Genomic DNA, 21289 nt, shown 5'->3' with positions numbered 1-21289 from the left:
TATTGGAGTATTGTTCTTGTGTGTGGAGCCCGCAGTATAAAGAGCAGCAGGCTGTTATTGAATCCGTGCAAAAGCAATTTTTAATTTTTGCCCTTCGGAACTTTAACTGGGACTCGGGTAGAATCTTGCCACCCTACCGGTCTAGGCTAAATCTTATTGACCTGCCGTCGTTGCACCATCGCAGAATATGCAATGGCGTAATGTTCGTGCACAAGCTCCTTCTTGGGACTGTTGACTCCCAAACTCTCTTAGGTCAGATTAACTTGGCCGTTCCATCCAGACCTACCCGTACTTTTAGGCCTATCCGTCTACCCATATGTAGGTCTAATTATGCTGATCATGAACCTTTTAGGGTTTTATGCCATAATTATAACTCCCTCTGTCAAACCCTATCCCCTGAACTGTCTCTTAAACTAATTGCATGCAATATTTATAATCATTTAAATTTAGCTAACTTTTAACTTATCTTTTTCCGCCTTTAGTAACTAAGTACCATTATTAACAGAAAATTTGTTAATTTAATAAATAAATAAATAAAAAAAAGCAAGAGACGCTCTGCGCAAAGTAGACATCCCCACTCTGCTCAAGTCCTAGTATTCTTTTGGATGAAACGATGTTACAGTGCAGTATTTTTTAATTGCTTTAGTCTTAGGATCCATCCACACCCGTGCACATGTATGAGTGTTCGCATGGAATGTGTATGTAGTATTTCAGACGTATGTATGTTTATAAACCCGTGTGAATCGTGTGATTATCCGTTGCTCGACTACTTCTGGGATGTGTCACCGACGCTATTGGACAGGGAGCTCTCCGTGTAGCGTGATGGTGGGGTTTTAATGGAGTAATGCCTGGACGACCCAGACTCGTTGTTACCCGGCGATTTCCAGGATTGGGTCCGCTTTGCCCGCCGCAGCAAGATCCGGCGCACCATGAAGAACCCAGCTGCCAACAGGGGAACTATCAAATACGGCTTGCAGAACAGACCCAAAATGAAAAGACTAAACGACATCATCCAATTGATTAGGATCTCTGTGGGATCAGATCAGACAGTCATACAGCTCATACGCTCGAACCAAATCATCTTTCCACTTTCTACACTCACGTTGAACCTGCCAAAGGGTGGCCACCGTAGTATAGATTGCCATCGAGAGTGTCACCAGCATGCCGTAAATCATGATTTAATTTGTAGGTTTCACCTTACTCGTATTTTACGGGAGAAATAAAATCTGTTGGGGCGAGGCAGCCGTCCACTGACTTTTTTGGTCAGGCTTACTATGTATTGTAACGATTAAGTAGGCTGCCTATTGGGTTTTCATGCTGGTGAATTGACTATAAAAAGTGTGTCTTGCTTAGCTCAACACAAAAATTCTTTTGAAAATGAATTCTTCCTAAATAATAGAAAATATTCTTCGAAGGGGAGCAGTATGTGTGTTAGAAAAATAATAATAAAATCGAAAGTGATAAAAATGATATATGTATTCATCTATGTGTACAGTGTTCTTGCAGCAAATAAAACTTGTTGTTTCTTCTTTTATTATTGAACGAAATGGTCGTCTCGTCGTTTTACTTCTTCGTTAATGAACTTAAGCCTTTTTCTTCTTAATGTGTTTTGTTTTTTGGATTTGTTTCTTAGGAACAGCAAAAAAAAGTTAATCAAAAATAAATTAAAACTTAAATAGAAAATAGTTTTGTTTGATAGTTGTGTTGTTGTGGTTGTTTCAAAAAGGTTAAATTCTAGATTATAGCGTACATTTAAGGTGGTACATTTAAATGCGGTGCTGGAGCAGCACGTGGACAACACCAAGGTTGGCTATGCCAAGGTGATGGGCGAGGTGGCCGAACTGAAGGAGGAGAATGTGCGACTGGAGGCGTACGTGAAGGGTCTGCGCCAGAAGCTGGTTGCAGCCCTCAATGGTGTCCCATTGCCTCCGCTGGAACCGTCCGGTCCGAGCGTTGGCAACATTGACAGGTATATGCATCACTTGGCCGGCCTCACTGGCCAGCCGCACAATACTATGCTCCTCAAAGCAAGAGACGCTCTGCGCAAAGTAGACATCCCCACTCTGCTCAAGTCCTAGTATTCTTTTGGATGAAACGATGGTACAGTGCAGTATTTTTTAATTGCTTTAGTCTTAGGATCCATCCACACCCGTGCACATGTATGAGTGTTCTCATGGAATGTGTATGTAGTATTTCAGACGTATGTTATATGTTTTATAAACCCGTGTGAATCGTGTGATTATCCGTTGCTCGACTACTTCTGGGATGTGTCACCGACGCTATTGGGCAGGGAGCTCTCCGTGTCACGTGATGGTGGGGTTTTAATGGAGTAATGCCTGGACGACCCAGACTCGTTGTTACCCGGCGATTTTCCAGGCTTGGGTCCGCTTTGCCCGCCGCAGCAAGATCCGGCGCACCATGAAGAACCCAGCTGCCAACAGGGGAACTATCAAATACGGCTTGCAGAACAGACCCAAAATGAAAAGACTAAACGACATCATCCAATTGATTAGGGTCTCTGTGGGATCAGATCAGACAGTCATACAGCTCATACACTCGAACCAAATCATCTTTCCACTTTCTACACTCACGTTGAACCTGCCAAAGGGTGGCCACCGTAGTATAGATTGCCGTCGAGAGTGTCACCAGCATGCCGTAAATCATGATTTAATTTGTAGGTTTCACCTTACTCGTATTTTACGGGAGAAATAAAATCTGTTGGGGCGAGGCAGCCGTCCACTGACTTTTTTGGTCAGGCTTACTATGTATTGTAACGATTAAGTAGGCTGCCTATTGGGTTTTCATGCTGGGGAATTGACTATAAAAAGTGTGAGTCTTGCTAAGCTCAACACAAAAATTCTTTTGAAAATAAGGCCTTCCTAAATAATAGAAAATATTCTTCGAAGGGGAGCAGTATGTGTGTTAGAAAAATAATAATAAAATCGAAAGTAATAAAAATTATATATGTATTCATCTATGTGTACAGTGTTCTTGCAGCAAATAAAACTTGTTTCTTCTTTTATTATTAAACAAAATGGTCGTCTCGTCGTTTTACTTCTTCGTTAATGAACTTAAGCCTTTTTCTTCTTAATGTCACGGGCGCAGCCGGATCCGCAGCTTAGAACACCACGACGGCCAACGCTTCCGCGTATGCATCAGCGGGAATTTGGTGCGCATTTCACCGCGCCCCACCCCGAAGTAGGAAGGGAGTGTGAAGGCATAAGCCTCCACAGCACTAACCACGACACCATCCCCTGGAGGGACCGCCCCGACGCCTGGTTATCTAATTTCATTATTTCATTATCACTTTTTATCCGATTCTTATTACTTCTATTATAATTAGTATTACTTAGACAACGAACAATGAATCCTTAGTTTCCCCAATTAAAATAAGAAATAGGCTAAGAAAACCCCTTATTAGCAGCGAAGAGACAACACGAAGGAGAGACGCCTACTACGGCCACGCAGCAAAGAGAGCCGACATGGAAGAGAAGGAAACGAAGAGACTCGCCGGTCGCTCTTACGCCCACGCAGCCAAAGCAAGAGAGAGAACGGCCGAACGCAAAGGAACAGCATGCAAGAGAGCGAAGCGGCAGAGAAGCCGCCGATCCCCCACGCACCCGAGGCCGACAGCCACGAAGCGACGGAGAAACTGCAAAAGGTAAAGCAGAGGCCTGGCACGGTCCAGCGCGGGCGAGGCTCGGGAGTGATCTCGGAGGGCTGAGCCAGACCGGTTGTGCGGCGGAAGCCAAAATAGATTTAAAAACTAGCCGTGACCGCGCCGTGTACGCAATAAGCCGGACGCGGTGAATAAAAACCAGCTGTGACCGCGGACCCAAGGAAGGGAAAGCAAGGGTGAGCCACCTCACGTATGTGAGCTCTGGGGGGGATAGATCGGTGCAGTAGGCAGGGTGTACGCACAGAACCAGAAGTTTTCCCGAAAATGTTGTAAATTTTTGTCATTTATTCCCCCCACAATAAAGACACCCACCTCAACCCACCGGTTTCAGAACTTTCGCCCGTAGGAGTCCCTCAGCCCCACCCCCTCTCTTCCCTATTCCCTGGGGGCCCGGCGAAGGGGATGTGAGTTGTGGATCATGCGGCATCCCCCAAGCTGGGCTTCCCTTCCCCATACCTGTCTCCCCTGGGACCCGGCGATGCTGGATGTGAGTCGTGGATTCACGCGGCATCCGCAAAGCTGGGTTCCCTCTCCTACACCCTCGCCCTGGGGGACCCGGCGATGCTGGATGTGAGTCGTGGATTCACGCGGCATCCGCAAAGCTGGGTTCCCTCTCCTACACCCTCGCCCTGGGGATCCGGCGACGCAGATGTGAGTCGTGGATCATGCGGCGTCTGCTAAGCTGGGCTCCCCTCTCCCCTACCCTTCCGACCACTGACCCAAACCCCCTCCTCCCGCCTCGCATGACCCCCAACACACGTCTCGGCAGCTCCCCAAGCACGGGTTCACCCGCGCCACGATCCACCCCACGGGTGCGCTTTCGCTGCGAACGGCTCTCCCCTTAGGTCCTCACACAACAAATTTTGCTGTGGGGAAGGACCCGGCCCTGGACAGACTGAGAAGCTGTACCTCGGCCTGAGAACTTCCTTACAGATGGCGCCCGAGCAGGGACACGAGGGGAGTGTCGGTGAGCATAGGGAATAAGTGAAAAGCAGTTAGAAGTGAAAAGGGAACCAAGCAGCAGCCAACAATTAAAAGGCAAGACCCACAAAAGCAAAACGGCAAACGATGTTTAGGAGCCACGGATCAGGAAAAGCAGCAGGAGAAAAGGAAGGAAAACTTAAAATCAGTGATCAGCAGCCAAAAATCAGAGTCCCGGCAAATAGCCAGCACCAATCGTTGATCCCTCGACTTATGTACAGCTGAGTCTGGTTTCTCTAATACCCCCCAAGCAACAGCCGCCGGCACGTGTCCCAGACGCGCCGGCGAAACCACGCAGCCAGCCACCTACGCGCCAGAAAGAGACGGGGAGAGACGCGAAAAACCACGCAGACAGCCACCTACGCGACAGAAAGAGACGGGAGAGACGCCGAAGACACAGCACCGCGTGCCGGGAGAAAATGGCCGCGGACGGCGCCTAAAACTTTGGCACGCGACGGCGACAAAGCGGCACCAACGACAGAGTAGCAAAACAGCAGCAGCGGCGCAGCGGCAGAGCAGGAAAGCAGCGACGACAGAGCAACGAGGCAGCGGCAGAGCGGAGAAGCAGCAGCGACAGAGCAACGTGGCAGCGGCAGAGCGGAGAAGGCGCAGCGACAGAGCAGCGAGGCAGTGACCGAGCAGCGAGGCAGTGACAGAGCAGCGAGACAATGACCGAGCAGCGAGGTAGTGACAGAGCAGCGAGACAGTGACAGAGCAGCCAAGCAGCGAAGCAGCGGTAGAACAACGGAGCAGCGGGGGACAGAGGGCGATCGCAGAGGAGCAGCTACATGGCAGAGAAGCCCTCGGCCACAAAGCCATGGCCAATATAAGGCGGAGCAGGAACACCAGTCAGACAGTCATTACCGAGCAGTCGGACAGTTGTTACCGAGCAGTCAGACAGTCACTACCGAGCAGTAGGACAGTTGTTACCGAGCAGTCAGACAGTCATTACCGAGCAGTCACACAGTTACCACCGGGCAGTCAGACAGAACCTCTCCCTGTACCGCCATCCAACCCAGTGCTGCGTATCCTAGTACAGGATCACCGATCTAGTACAGTGCCACGTATCCTTCGACAGGATCATCCAACCCACTGCTCTGTATCCTAGTACAGGATCACCGATCTAGTACAGTGCCTCGTGTCCTTCGAACAGGATCCTTCACCCCAGTGCCGTGTATCCTAGTATAGGATCACCGATCCAGTACCTCGCCACGTATCCTTCGACAGGATCCCCCCACCCCAGTGCCGTGTATCCTAGTATAGGATCACCGATCCAGTACCGTGCCGCGTGTCCTTCGGACAGGACTCTTCACCCAGTGCCGTGTATCCTAGTACAGAAGCCCCAGACCCAGTACCGTGCTGATAAGGACTCGTACCGGTGCCCCGATTAGTGTTCCAGGATCAGGATGAACATCCGCTGGATAGCGTCCCGCAAGAAGGACGAGCTGCAGAGCCTAGCTAAGGAGTTTGGACTAGGAGAAACTGGGACTGTAGAGGACCTACGGAGCCGGATCACCGCATTCATCGCACGCCCTGGGCACCCCGAAGCCGTGCAGGCAAGGCTGGACGAATTGGCTACGCACTTTGGGAACATACCGAGCCCCAGGGACCACCGGAGTCCAGCCACGTCACCCGGGCCAGAGAGCCGGACGAAGATGGAAGACAGCAAGGAGGGACCAAAACTGCGATTAATTGTACCCGAGCTGCCCAGCACGAGCCAAGGATCCACCCACGGATACCGCGAGTCAGCAACCGAGACACCGGCCGCCCAGGACGAGCAACCACAACGAGCTGACCAAGGGCACATCCAAGGAACCAGACCAGAGGCGTCCAGCAAGAACCACGCGCCAGTACCCACTACCGCTGGACCCCTGGCCACGCCTAGCCACCAGACAACCACGGAAGGAGAACATCCACGTCTTCCTCAGGGACATCGGGTCTCACGCCCCGGAGGGGGTGAGATCTCGTACTCGTTACTGGCGGACAAACTCCGGAAATGGGGATTTACTTTCGACGGTCACGCGGACCCACTAGCGTTCATCGAAAGGCTCGAGGAGCGAGTGGAATCATACGGCGGGAGCCCAGAGCAGCTGCCGCGAGCCATCTCCGGTCTCCTTACAGGTAAGGCCGAAGGATGGTTCCGAACTTTTCAGATGCAGGGACAGAATTGGACAGACTTTCGGAAAGAATTCCTAGAATTCTTCCTGCCCCCCAGATACTTCCAGCGCCTGGAAGACACCATACGAAGTCGGGAACAGACGCCCAAGGAATCCTTCCGGGATTACCTTATCGAGTTGCGTCTGATGATGCAACGAGCCCAGTATACTCGGGAACAGGAACTCGAACGGATCTACTAAAATCTCCGTCCGGAGTATCAAATGTACACGCGCAGACAAGATTTCCGATCACTCACAGAATTGACCCAGCTCGTCTCGGCCTACGAAACCGCGCGGGACCGAGACGCACTCCGCAGCATCGCGACCACGCAGAACCATCGACCCCGTGCCGCCTTTACCGGCAATGGCACCAACCCCCAACGGGGCAACACACACGAGACACCCGGGAAGACCGAGATCACCAACCGAGGAATCGGCCAGGAGCAAGAGCAGGCGATCGATGTACAACGAGCCTGCCGGAACTGCGGGGAAAACGGTCATTTCAGTGGTGCGTGCACAAACCGACAGAAGCTGTTCTGTTGGGAATGTGGCCACCGAGGGGTCCGGACCATCAACTGCTGCCGGAAGCCAGCGTCGGGAAACGGATCGGGTCTCCGCCCAACTGGGACATGGACGGAGGCGCGCACCCCGGAACAGGAGAAACCCACCCATTAAGCATGACCGGAGGAAGGATCGCTGCCCTGGTGGACATCAATGGGAGAGCATTTGCGGCCACCCTCGACACTGGAGCCACACGATCCTTCATCAGTGAGCGGCTGGCGAAGGAGATATGGACGACCGAGAACAGGCGAGAGGTGAGGACCAGGATCCGCCTGGCAGATGGAACCAGGAAGGAGATCAACCAAGCGATAGCAGTCACAGTGCGCCTGGATCAGCAAGAAACACAGGTATCTCTTCTTATGCTCCCCACGGTATTAGACGACTTCATTTTGGGGCTCGACTTCCTCTGTGGCATCCGCGCAACGATCCACTGCGGAAGGGCATATCTACAGCTGAAGTTTCAGCAGAAACCCGCCGGGACGATACCATCATGCACCGCCCAGCCACGCCCACGGTCTGTCACGTTTGCGGACTCCACTGCCATCCGAGACCAGCCGCAGACCAACACCCCACAGCCAACCACGAACCATCCAACCGCAATGACAACAAAGCCCTACCAGACAAGATCAAGCAACAACCCCAGGACTACGCCACCACAACAGGACACCAAGAAAGCTACGACGGAAAGAACTGCGACACCGATGGAACCAACCATGGCCAGTTCCCCAGCACGAACCCCGACACCAACAGGACAACGCAACAAAACGAAGACTTTGGCAGAGACAGCTACGGCCCTACTGGATCAATCCAGGGCCAGCTCGTCGAACCGGGAGTCACCCACAGGACACAGCAGGAAACAAAGGACTTGGGCAGAGACAGCTCCGGCTCCACTGGATCAATCCAGGGCCAGCTCGTCGAACCAGGAGTCACCAACAGGACACAGCAGGAAACAAAGGACTTGGGCAGAGACAGCTACGGCTCCACTGGATCAATCCAGGGCCAGCTCGTCGAACCAGGAGTCACCAACAGGACACAGCAGGAAGCAAGGGACTTGGGCAGAGACAGCTGCGGCTCCACTGGATCAATCCAGGGCCAGCTCGTCGAACCAGGAGGCACCAACAGGACACAGCAGGAAGCAAGGGACTTGGGCAGAGACAGCTGCGGCTCCACTGGATCAATCCAGGGCCAGCTCGTCGAACCAGGAGTCACCCACAGGACACAGCAGGAAACAAAGGACTTGGGCAGAGACAGCTTCGGCGCCGCTGGACCAACCCAGGGCCAGCTCATCGAACCGGGAGCCAGCAACAGGACCCAGGAATCACCAGGATATTCCAGCAAAGATAGCTGCGGCCCCGCGGGATCAATCCAGGGCCAGCTCATCGAACCGGGAGTCACCACGTAGTCACCCAACACGACAGACATCACGTAAGCCACGAACCCCGATAACACAGGACGAGATCACAGAAACCCCGACGACGGACTACCAACTGGAACTAGCTCTAGCTACCAACTAGCTCGGGAACGCAACCCGTTTCGCCCAGCCGACTCGGATGACTACGAGAACGCGATCTTGGCCACCATTACCGCCCTGGAACTGAAGGACCTGTCGCCGTGGCAGCTAGCCCTATACCCCACAACAAAACCCCACGGAACGAGCCAACAGGACGATCAAAACCATGATCGCCCGTACATCGATGGAGACCAGCGGACATGGGACGAGCTGCTGCCCGAACTCAGCCTAGCCATCAACAGCAGCACATCGGACACCACAGGCTTCAGCCCAGCAATCATCGCACTCGGCCGGGAATCTCGGTTGCCTGGAGCCTTGTACGAAGAGACGACCCCAGGACTAGGCGAAGTGACAGAGACCCCAACCAACAAGGCCAAGCGACTCAAGGAAATCTTCGCCATCGTACAAGAAAATACCCAGCAGGCATCACAGACGCAGAGCAGGACCTACAACCTACGTCGACGCGAATGGAGACCCACGATCGGGACGCTCGTGATGCTACGCCAACATCACCTGTCCAAAGCGGCGGACAACTTCGCTGCCAAACTGGCTCCCAAATATGAGGGGCCTTACAAAGTAATTAAATTTATTTCTCCCACCATAGCACGACTCCAGAAGCATCCGGGTAGACAACGACGAACGGCCGTACTAGCCGACCTCAAGGCCTACCACGACAACGAGCACACACTCACCAGCGAAAACAACGAAGACAACGATGCAACGACCCCAGCACCAGGAAAACCGCGAGTTCATGAGGGCCACTTATGGTAGTGCGCTGCCGCCCCGCAAGGGGAAACCGCGTCCACACTCAGTAAGATAGCTTAGAGTAAGACATAGCCAGAAACTAGAAAATGCACCGATCAGGGAAACCCAAGGCACAGGACACATCAGTAGCACAGGGCAGGTTCTAACCAAACAAGGTTTCTTCCCCCCACCAGATCCGACATGGACAACCGAAGGACGAGCGACGCACAGCCTCTAAAGGCAAAGGATGGCACGGAGGGGCATCCTAGGGGTGCGTCGCCGCCCAGCTCAAGGCAACCACGGTCCACGACCAGCCAACCACCAGCAAGCCACCACTCTCCGACCCCGCAAGCAGAACCGGGCAACACCACGCAGCCTGGACCATCAACAGGAGCCGTACCACGACCACCCAGGCCACCTAGGCCATCCCGACGTCGGGCCCGCCCCGAAGGCCCACCGTCGCCCCGCCGGGCGACAACCATGACCTGGGCATGGCTCAACGACGTCGTCCATCCGAACACGTCACGAAACAACCTGGCTGGGATCATCACAGTGGAGGCGATGCGGCCATCGGACTCAGACGAGGAGGTCCGAGCAGGCTAGGCCCAGCAGGAGCCACCAAGACGCCTACGCCGCCGCAAGCATCCAGGCCAAGGAACAGGCACCGCCGTCACCCCACGCGCGACTCGAAGACGCGTCGAGCCAGGACACGTCAACCTGGACCCCAACTCCGAGGGGCAGAGCAGCTCCCCAGTCGCGCCCAAACTGCGGCTGCGGTCCCCACCACCACCGCCCTATTACCTCTACCGCATGGGAGAACCGCTGACCCCACGGCCGAGCTACGACAGCAGCTCCGACGAAGGGTTCACCAGCCCCACGATGGAGGCCGACAAGCACTGGGAGCCGACCTGCCAGGCAAGCACCGATGAAGAGTTCTTGCACGACCGACGCTTCGGAAAAGCGGGTGGCCGTCCATGGGTCAAGCACTCCGTCCAGGAGCTAAACCGCCAACTGGAGGCTGAGCGGGCCACGACGGGCCCATACTCGGACGTGAGCGAGGACGAAGATGGGCCGGCCAACTGCCAGAAGAACACTCCAGCCAACATCGCGGTTGACGTGGCACCTTGGACCACCTGGAAGGACGCCGACAGGACCCTGCAACTGCTGCTCGCCCATCCACGGCCCATCACCCCACCCGGGCCCGAGAGGGAGATCATCCCCGCGTCGGACAACGACACAACAAGCGACGACGAGGTACAGCTCCTAGGAGAGGACGACACCACTCCGCTACGGATCCGCGACGGCAGTCTGGGACGGCTCCGGAACCTCGGCCTTCAGGATGAACACGAGGCGCGTCACGGGCGCAGCCGGATCCGCAGCTTAGAACACCACGACGGCCAACGCTTCCGCGTATGCATCAGCGGGAATTTGGTGCGCATTTCACCGCGCCCCACCCCGAAGTAGGAAGGGAGTGTGAAGGCATAAGCCTCCACAGCACTAACCACGACACCATCCCCTGGAGGGACCGCCCCGACGGCTGGTTATCTAATTTCATTATTTCATTATCACTTTTTATCCGATTCTTATTACTTCTATTATAATTAGTATTACATAGACAACGAACAATGAATCCTTAGTTTCCCCAATTAAAATAAGAAATAGGCTAAGAAAACCCCTAAAATAGTGAGGCGTTTACTTATTAGCAGCGAAGAGACAACACGAAGGAGAGACGCCTACTACGGCCACGCAGCAAAGAGAGCCGACATGGAAGAGAAGGAAACGAAGAGACTCGCCGGTCGCTCTTACGCCCACGCAGCCAAAGCAAGAGAGAGAACGGCCGAACGCAAAGGAACAGCATGCAAGAGAGCGAAGCGGCAGAGAAGCCGCCGATCGCCCACGCAGCCGAGGCCTACAGCCACGAAGCGGCGGAGAAGCTGCAAAAGGTAAAGCAGTGGCCTGGCACGGTCCAGCGCGGGCGTGGCTCGGGAGTGATCTCGGAGGGCTGAGCCAGACCGGTTGTGCGGCGGAAGCCAAAATAGATTTAAAAAGGAGGGGGAACGTTGTGAGTTGCTGCGGACACCGCAACTCTACGGTTATACCCGATACTAAGTCAGTATGGCTCTCCTCCGGCAGACGCCGCTAATATTGAACGACACGACAAAGAGTGCGTGCGAGAGAGACAGAAAATCAGTCTGAGCGAGACGTCGGGCGCTGCGTAGCCACTGCAAATTGATTTGTTCCTTTCGGCTATAAAAATGATCTGATCTGATCCAGATTCAGCAATCTGATAGATATGGTCATTATCTATGATTCTGCGTTTTTAGTTTTCTCGAATGTGCAATATTGTGGATGCAACAGATTTTCGTCCTTTGTGTGGTCGGAAGGGGGTGGGGCGAAATTTTGAGATACACATTTTATAGTAAGATCTAACAGGAGTGCGGATAACAAAATTGGTTACTCTAGCCTTAATAGTCTCTGAGATTTTTGAATATCCACAGATTTTCGTCCTTTGCCGGGGCGGAAGGGGGTGTGGCGAAATTTTGAAACAATTTTGAGTGTGGATACCGAATTTGGTTGCTCTAGCTTTTGTAGTCTCTGAGATCTAGGCGCTAATGTTTTACTCTAAGCAAAGCCGCCTATGCTACGTGTGTGTTAGAGAGAGACAGGGCGAGAAAAAATGAAATTGTTTTCTTGATGCTGGCTATAATAATAATACGATCCAATTCAGATTCTGCAGTCTTAAAGATATGGTCATTCTCTACAATTTTTGGTTTTTTCATATCTTTAAAATTGTGGATGCCACAGATTTTCATCCTTTGTGGGGGCGGAAGTGGGCGGGGCGAAGTTTTGAAATATTTTTGTAGCAGTGACATATCACAGAAGTCTGGATCCAAAACATCGTTGCTCTAGCTCTTATAGTCTTTGAGCACTAGGCGCTGAAGGGGACGGACAGACGGACGGACGGACGGACGGACGGACAGACGGACAGACGGACAAACGGACAGACAGACAGACAGACAGGGGTCAATCGACACGGCTATTGATGCTGATCCAGAATATATACACTTTATTGGGTCGGAAACGATTCCTTCTGGACGTTACACACATCCTCTTTTACCACAAATCTAATATACCCCAATACTCATTTTGAGTATCGGGTATAACTAGCCGTGACCGCGCCGTGTACGCAATAAGCCGGACGCGGTGAATAAAAACCAGCTGTGACCGTGGTGTGCAAAGGAAGCCACCGACGTGACGAGGACCGGCCGCCGGACCCAAGGAAGGGAAAGCAAGGGTAAGCCACCTCACGTATGTGTGGTCTGGGGGGGATAGATCGGTGCAGTAGGCAGGGTGTACGCACAGAACCAGAAGTTTTCCCGAAAATGTTGTAAATTTTTGTCATTTATTTCCCCCACAATAAAGACACCCACCTCAACCCACCGGTTTCAGAACTTTCGCCCGTAGGAGTCCCTCAGCCCCACCCCCTCTCTTCCCTATTCCCTGGGGGCTCGGCGAAGGGGATGTGAGTCGTGGATCATGCGGCATCCCCCAAGCTGGGCTTCCCTTCCCCATACCTGTCTCCCCTGGGGACCCGGCGATGCTGGATGTGAGTCGTGGATTCACGCGGCATCCGCAAAGCTGGGTTCCCTCTCCTACACCCTCGCCCTGGGGGACCCGGCGATGCTGGATGTGAGTCGTGGATTCACGCGGCATCCGCAAAGCTGGGTTCCCTCTCCTACACCCTCGCCCTGGGGATCCGGCGACGCAGATGTGAGTCGTGGATCATGCGGCGTCTGCTAAGCTGGGCTCCCCTCTCCCCTACCCTTCCGACCCCTGACCCAAACCCCCTCCTCCCGCCTCGCATGACCCCCAACACACGTCTCGGCAGCTCCCCAAGCACGGGCTCACCCGCGCCTCGATTCACCCCACGGGTGCGCTTTCGCTGCGAACGGCTCTCCCCTTAGGTCCTCACACAACAAATTTTGCTGTGGGGAAGGACCGGGCCCTGGACAGACTGAGAAGCTGTACCTCGGCCTGAGAACTTCCTTACAGATGGCGCCCGAGCAGGGACACGAGGGGAGAGTCGGTGAGCATAGGGAATAAGTGAAAAGCAGTTAGAAGTGAAAAGGGAACCAAGCAGCAGCCAACAATTAAAAGGCAAGACCCACAAAAGCAAAACGGCAAACGATGTTTAGGAGCCACGGATCAGGAAAAGCAGCAGGAGAAAAGGAAGGAAAACTTAAAATCAGTGATCAGCAGCCAAAAATCAGAGTCCCGGCAAATAGCCAGCACCAATCGTTGATCCCTCGACTTATGTACAGCTGAGTCTGGTTTCTCTAATACCCCCCAAGCAACAGCCGCCGGCACGTGTCCCAGACGCGCCGGCGAAACCACGCAGCCAGCCACCTACGCGCCAGAAAGAGACGGGGAGAGACGCGAAAAACCACGCAGACAGCCACCTACGCGACAGAAAGAGACGGGGAGAGAAGCCGAAGACACAGCACCGCGTGCCGGGAGAAAATGGCCGCGGACGGCGCCTAAAACTTTGGCACGCGACGGCGACAAAGCGGCACCAACGACAGAGTAGCAAAGCAGCAGCAGCGGCGCAGCGGCAAAGCAGGAAAGCAGCGACGACAGAGCAACGTGGCAGCGGCAGAGCGGAGAAGCAGCAGCGACAGAGCAACGTGGCAGCGGCAGAGCGGAGAAGGCGCAGCGACAGAGCAGCGAGGCAGTGACAGAGCAGCGAGACAGTGACCGAGCAGCGAGGCAGTGACAGAGCAGCGAGACAGTGACAGAGCAGCCAAGCAGTGACAGAGCAGCCATGGCCAATATAAGGCGGAGCAGGAACACCAGTCAGACAGTCATTACCGAGCAGTCGGACAGTTGTTACCGAGCAGTCAGACAGTCATTACCGAGCAGTAGGACAGTTGTTACCGAGCAGTCAGACAGTCATTACCGAGCAGTCACACAGTTACCACCGGGCAGTCAGACAGAACCTCTCCCTGTACCGCGCCACGTATCCTTTGACAGGATCATCCAACCCAGTGCTGTGTATCCTAGTACAGGATCACCGATCTAGTACAGTGCCGCGTGTCCTTCGAACAGGATCCTTCCCCCCAGGGCCGTGTATCCTAGTATAGGATCCCCGATCCAGTACCTCGCCACGTATCCTTCGACAGGATCCCCCCACCCCAGTGCCGTGTATCCTATTATAGGATCACCGATCCAGTACCGTGCCGCGTGTCCTTCGGACAGGACTCTTCACCCAGTGCCGTGTATCCTAGTACAGAAGCCCCAGACCCAGTACCGTGCTGATAAGGACTCGTACCGGTGCCCCGATTAGTGTACCAGGATCAGGATGAACATCCGCTGGATAGCGTCCCGCAAGAAGGACGAGCTGCAGAGCCTAGCTAAGGAGTTTGGACTAGGAGAAACTGGGACTGTAGAGGACCTACGGAGCCGGATCACCGCATTCATCGCACGCCCTGGGCACCCCGAAGCCGTGCAGGCAAGGCTGGTCTAATTGGCTACACATTTTGGGAACATACCGAGCCCCAGGGACCACCGGAGTCCAGCCACGTCACCCGGGCCAGAGAGCCGGACGAAGATGGAAGACAGCAAGGAGGGACCAAAACTGCGATTAATTGTACCCGAGCTGCTCAGCACGAGCCAAGGATCCACCCACGGATACCGCGAGTCAGCAACCGAGACACCGGCCGCCCAGGACGAGCAACCACAACGAGCTGCCCAAGGACCACTCCAAGGAACCAGACCAGAGGCGTCCAGCAAGAACCACGCGCCAGTACCCACTACCGCTGGACCCCTGGCCACGCCTAGCCACCAGACAACCACGGAAGGAGAACATCCACGTCTTCCTCAGGGACATCGGGTCTCACGCCCCGGAGGGGGTGAGATCTCGTACTCGTTACTGGCGGACAAACTCCGGAATTGGGGATTTACTTTCGACGGTCACGCGGACCCACCAGCGTTCATCGAAAGGCTCGAGGAGCGAGTGGAATCATACGGCGGGAGCCCAGAGCAGCTGCCGCGAGCCATCTTCGGTCTCCTTACAGGTAAGGCCGAAGGATGGTTCCGAACTTTTCAGATGCAGGGACAGAATTGGACAGACTTTCGGAAAGAATTCCTAGAATTCTTCCTGCCCCCCAGATACTTCCAGCGGCTGGAAGACACCATACGAAGTCGGGAACAGACGCCCAAGGAATCCTTCCGGGATTACCTTATCGAGTTGCGTCTGATGATGCAACGAGCCCAGTATACTCGGGAACAGGAACTCGAGCGGATCTACTAAAATCTCCGTCCGGAGTACCAAATGTACACGCGCAGACAAGATTTCCGATCACTCACAGAATTGACCCAGCTCGTCTCGGCCTACGAAACCGCGCGGGACCGAGACGAACTCCGCAGCATCGGGACCACGCAGAACCATCGACCCCGTGCCGCCTTTACCGGCAATGGCACCAACCCCCAACGGGGCAACACACACGAGACACCCGGGAAAACCGAGATCACCAACCGAGGAATCGGCCAGGAGCAAGAGCAGGCGATCGATGTACAACGAGCCTGCCGGAACTGCGGGGAAAACGGTCATTTCAGTGGTGCGTGCACAAACCGACAGAAGCTGTTCTGTTGGGAATGTGGCCACCGAGGGGTCCGGACCATCAACTGCTGCCGGAAGCCAGCGTCGGGAAACGGATCGGGTCTCCGCCCAACTGGGACATGGACGGAGGCGCGCACCCCGGAACAGGAGAAACCCACCCATTAAGCATGACCGGAGGAAGGATCGCTGCCCTGGTGGACATCAATGGGAGAGCATTTGCGGCCACCCTCGACACTGGAGCCACACCATCCTTCATCAGTGAGCGGCTGGCGAAGGAGATAGGGACGAGAACAGGCGAGAGGTGAGGACCAGGATCCGCCTGGCAGATGGAACCAGGAAGGAGATCAACCAAGCGATAGCAGTCACAGTGCGCCTGGATCAGCAAGAAACACAGGTATCTCTTCTTATGCTCCCCACGGTATTAGACGACTTCATTTTGGGGCTCGACTTCCTCTGTGGCATCCGCGCAACGATCCACTGCGGAAGGGCATATCTACAGCTGAAGTTTCAGCAGAAACCCGCCGGGACGATACCATCATGCACCGCCCAGCCACGCCCACGGTCTGTCACGTTTGCGGACTCCACTGCCATCCGAGACCAGCCGCAGACCAACACCCCACAGCCAACCACGAACCATCCAACCGCAATGACAACAAAGCCCTACCAGACAAGATCAAGCAACAACCCCAGGACTACGCCACCACAACAGGACACCAAGAAAGCTACGACGGAAAGAACTGCGACACCGATGGAACCAACCATGGCCAGTTCCCCAGCACGAACCCCGACACCAACAGGACAACGCAACAAAACGAAGACTTTGGCAGAGACAGCTACGGCCCTACTGGATCAATCCAGGGCCAGCTCGTCGAACCGGGAGTCACCCACAGGACACAGCAGGAAACAAAGGCCTTGGGCAGAGACAGCTCCGGCTCCACTGGATCAATCCAGGGCCAGCTCGTCGAACCAGGAGTCACCAACAGGACACAGCAGGAAACAAAGGACTTGGGCAGAGACAGCTACGGCTCCACTGGATCAATCCAGGGCCAGCTCGTCGAACCAGGAGTCACCAACAGGACACAGCAGGAAGCAAGGGACTTGGGCAGAGACAGCTGCGGCTCCACTGGATCAATCCAGGGCCAGCTCGTCGAACCAGGAGTCACCAACAGGACACAGCAGGAAGCAAGGGACTTGGGCAGAGACAGCTGCGGCTCCACTGGATCAATCCAGGGCCAGCTCGTCGAACCAGGAGTCACCCACAGGACACAGCAGGAAACAAAGGACTTGGGCAGAGACAGCTTCGGCGCCGCTGGACCAACCCAGGGCCAGCTCATCGAACCGGGAGCCAGCAACAGGACCCAGGAATCACCAGGATATTCCAGCAAAGATAGCTGCGGCCCCGCGGGATCAATCCAGGGCCAGCTCATCGAACCGGGAGTCACCACGGAGTCACCCAACACGACAGACATCACGTAAGCCACGAACCCCGATACCACAGGACGAGATCACAGAAACCCCGACGACGGACTACCAACTGGAACTAGCTCTAGCTACCAACTAGCTCGGGAACGCAACCCGTTTCGCCCAGCCGACTCGGATGACTACGAGAACGCGATCTTGGCCACCATTACCGCCCTGGAACTGAAGGACCTGTCGCCGTGGCAGCTAGCCCTATACCCCACAACAAAACCCCACGGAACGAGCCAACAGGACGATCAAAACCATGATCGCCCGTACATCGATGGAGACCAGCGGACATGGGACGAGCTGCTGCCCGAACTCAGCCTAGCCATCAACAGCAGCACATCGGACACCACAGGCTTCAGCCCAGCAATCATCGCACTCGGCCGGGAACCTCGGTTGCCTGGAGCCTTGTACGAAGAGACGACCCCAGGACTAGGCGAAGTGACAGAGACCCCAACCAACAAGGCCAAGCGACTCAAGGAAATCTTCGCCATCGTACAAGAAAATACCCAGCAGGCATCACAGACGCAGAGCAGGACCTACAACCTACGTCGACGCGAATGGAGACCCACGATCGGGACGCTCGTGATGCTACGCCAACATCACCTGTCAACGACCCCAGCACCAGGAAAACCGCGAGTTCATGAGGGCCACTTATGGTAGTGCGCTGCCGCCCCGCAAGGGGAAACCGCGTCCACACTCAGTAAGATAGCTTAGAGTAAGACATAGCCAGAAACTAGAAAATGCACCGATCAGGGAAACCCAAGGCACAGGACACATCAGTAGCACAGGGCAGGTTCTAACCAAACAAGGTTTCTTCCCCCCACCAGATCCGACATGGACAACCGAAGGACGAGCGACGCACAGCCTCTAAAGGCAAAGGATGGCACGGAGGGGCATCCTAGGGGTGCGTCGCCGCCCAGCTCAAGGCAACCACGGTCCACGACCAGCCAACCACCAGTAAGCCACCACTCTCCGACCCCGCAAGCAGAACCGGGCAACACCACGCAGCCTGGACCATCAACAGGAGCCGTACCACGACCACCCAGGCCACCTAGGCCATCCCGACGTCGGGCCCGCCCCGAAGGCCCACCGTCGCCCCGCCGGGCGACAACCATGACCTGGGCATGGCTCAACGACGTCGTCCATCCGAACACGTCACGAAACAACCTGGCTGGGATCATCACAGTGGAGGCGATGCGGCCATCGGACTCAGTCGAGGAGGTCCGAGCAGGCTAGGCCCAGCAGGAGCCACCAAGACGCCTACGCCGCCGCAAGCATCCAGGCCAAGGAACAGGCACCGCCGTCACCCCACGCGCGACTCGAAGACGCGTCGAGCCAGGACACGTCAACCTGGACCCCAACTCCGAGGGGCAGAGCAGCTCCCCAGTCGCGCCCAAACTGCGGCTGCGGTCCCCACCACCACCGCCCTATTACCTCTACCGCATGGGAGAACCGCTGACCCCACGGCCGAGCTACGACAGCAGCTCCGACGAAGGGTTCACCAGCCCCACGATGGAGGCCGACAAGCACTGGGAGCCGACCTGCCAGGCAAGCACCGATGAAGAGTTCTTGCACGACCGACGCTTCGGAAAAGCGGGTGGCCGTCCATGGGTCAAGCACTCCGTCCAGGAGCTAAACCGCCAACTGGAGGCTGAGCGGGCCACGACGGGCCCATACTCGGACGTGAGCGAGGACGAAGATGGGCCGGCCAACTGCCAGAAGAACACTCCAGCCAACATCGCGGTTGACGTGGCACCTTGGACCACCTGGAAGGACGCCGACAGGACCCTGCAACTGCTGCTCGCCCATCCACGGCCCATCACCCCACCCGGGCCCGAGAGGGAGATCATCCCCGCGTCGGACAACGACACAACAAGCGACGACGAGGTACAGCTCCTAGGAGAGGACGACACCACTCCGCTACGGATCCGCGACGGCAGTCTGGGACGGCTCCGGAACCTCGGCCTTCAGGATGAACACGAGGCGCGTCACGGACGCAGCCGGATCCGCAGCTTAGAACACCACGACGGCCAACGCTTCCGCGTATGCATCAGCGGGAATTTGGTGCGCATTTCACCGCGCCCCACCCCGAAGTAGGAAGGGAGTGTGAAGGCATAAGCCTCCACAGCACTAACCACGACACCATCCCCTGGAGGGACCGCCCCGACGCCTGGTTATCTAATTTCATTATTTCATTATCACTTTTTATCCGATTCTTATTACTTCTATTATAATTAGTATTACTTAGACAACGAACAATGAATCCTTAGTTTCCCCAATTAAAATAAGAAATAGGCTAAGAAAACCCCTTATTAGCAGCGAAGAGACAACACGAAGGAGAGACGCCTACTACGGCCACGCAGCAAAGAGAGCCGACATGGAAGAGAAGGAAACGAAGAGACTCGCCGGTCGCTCTTACGCCCACGCAGCCAAAGCAAGAGAGAGAACGGCCGAACGCAAAGGAACAGCATGCAAGAGAGCGAAGCGGCAGAGAAGCCGCCGATCGCCCACGCAGCCGAGGCCGACAGCCACGAAGCGACGGAGAAACTGCAAAAGGTAAAGCAGAGGCCTGGCACGGTCCAGCGCGGGCGAGGCTCGGGAGTGATCTCGGAGGGCTGAGCCAGACCGGTTGTGCGGCGGAAGCCAAAATAGATTTAAAAACTAGCCGTGACCGCGCCGTGTACGCAATAAGCCGGACGCGGTGAATAAAAACCAGCTGTGACCGCGGACCCAAGGAAGGGAAAGCAAGGGTGAGCCACCTCACGTATGTGAGCTCTGGGGGGGATAGATCGGTGCAGTAGGCAGGGTGTACGCACAGAACCAGAAGTTTTCCCGAAAATTTTGTAAATTTTTGTCATTTATTCCCCCACAATAAAGACACCCACCTCAACCCACCGGTTTCAGAACTTTCGCCCGTAGGAGTCCCTCAGCCCCACCCCCTCTCTTCCCTATTCCCTGGGGGCCCGGCGAAGGGGATGTGAGTTGTGGATCATGCGGCATCCCCCAAGCTGGGCTTCCCTTCCCCATACCTGTCTCCCCTGGGACCCGGCGATGCTGGATGTGAGTCGTGGATTCACGCGGCATCCGCAAAGCTGGGTTCCCTCTCCTACACCCTCGCCCTGGGGGACCCGGCGATGCTGGATGTGAGTCGTGGATTCACGCGGCATCCGCAAAGCTGGGTTCCCTCTCCTACACCCTCGCCCTGGGGATCCGGCGACGCAGATGTGAGTCGTGGATCATGCGGCGTCTGCTAAGCTGGGCTCCCCTCTCCCCTACCCTTCCGACCGCTGACCCAAACCCCCTCCTCCCGCCTCGCATGACCCCCAACACACGTCTCGGCAGCTCCCCAAGCACGGGTTCACCCGCGCCACGATCCACCCCACGGGTGCGCTTTCGCTGCGAACGGCTCTCCCCTTAGGTCCTCACACAACAAATTTTGCTGTGGGGAAGGACCCGGCCCTGGACAGACTGAGAAGCTGTACCTCGGCCTGAGAACTTCCTTACAGATGGCGCCCGAGCAGGGACACGAGGGGAGTGTCGGTGAGCATAGGGAATAAGTGAAAAGCAGTTAG

At 55.4% G+C, this 21289-nt stretch overlaps 2 protein-coding genes across 3 annotated transcripts in view; both read right to left on the bottom strand.

The window, feature by feature from the left end:
• Positions 1-740: 740 nt before the first annotated feature.
• Positions 741-1315, bottom strand: LOC117193131. Its single transcript, XM_033397863.1, has 2 exons — positions 1103-1315; positions 741-1029 (listed from the first exon to the last, which is right to left on the bottom strand). The coding sequence occupies exons 1-2, from the start codon at positions 1173-1175 to the stop codon at positions 767-769; spliced, it is 336 nt and encodes a 111-aa protein (XP_033253754.1). The 5' UTR covers positions 1176-1315; the 3' UTR covers positions 741-766.
• A 788-nt stretch (positions 1316-2103) lies between these two features.
• LOC117193125 overlaps positions 2104-21289 on the bottom strand; it is a 28344-nt gene continuing 9158 nt past the window's right edge. The window contains exon 3 of one of the 2 annotated variants that reach the window (XR_004474512.1): positions 2104-2204. The gene's annotated coding sequence lies outside the window, so the exon portion shown is untranslated. Of the gene's footprint in view, positions 2212-21289 lie in introns of both variants that reach the window. The other variant, XM_033397857.1, reaches the window with a different exon arrangement.

Source organism: Drosophila miranda (assembly GCF_003369915.1).
Source record: "Drosophila miranda strain MSH22 chromosome Y unlocalized genomic scaffold, D.miranda_PacBio2.1 Contig_Y2_pilon, whole genome shotgun sequence".
Classification (NCBI taxonomy): domain Eukaryota; kingdom Metazoa; phylum Arthropoda; class Insecta; order Diptera; family Drosophilidae; genus Drosophila; species Drosophila miranda.
Note: the sequence above shows the minus strand (reverse complement) of the source record. Positions and strands in the feature narration are given on the sequence as shown.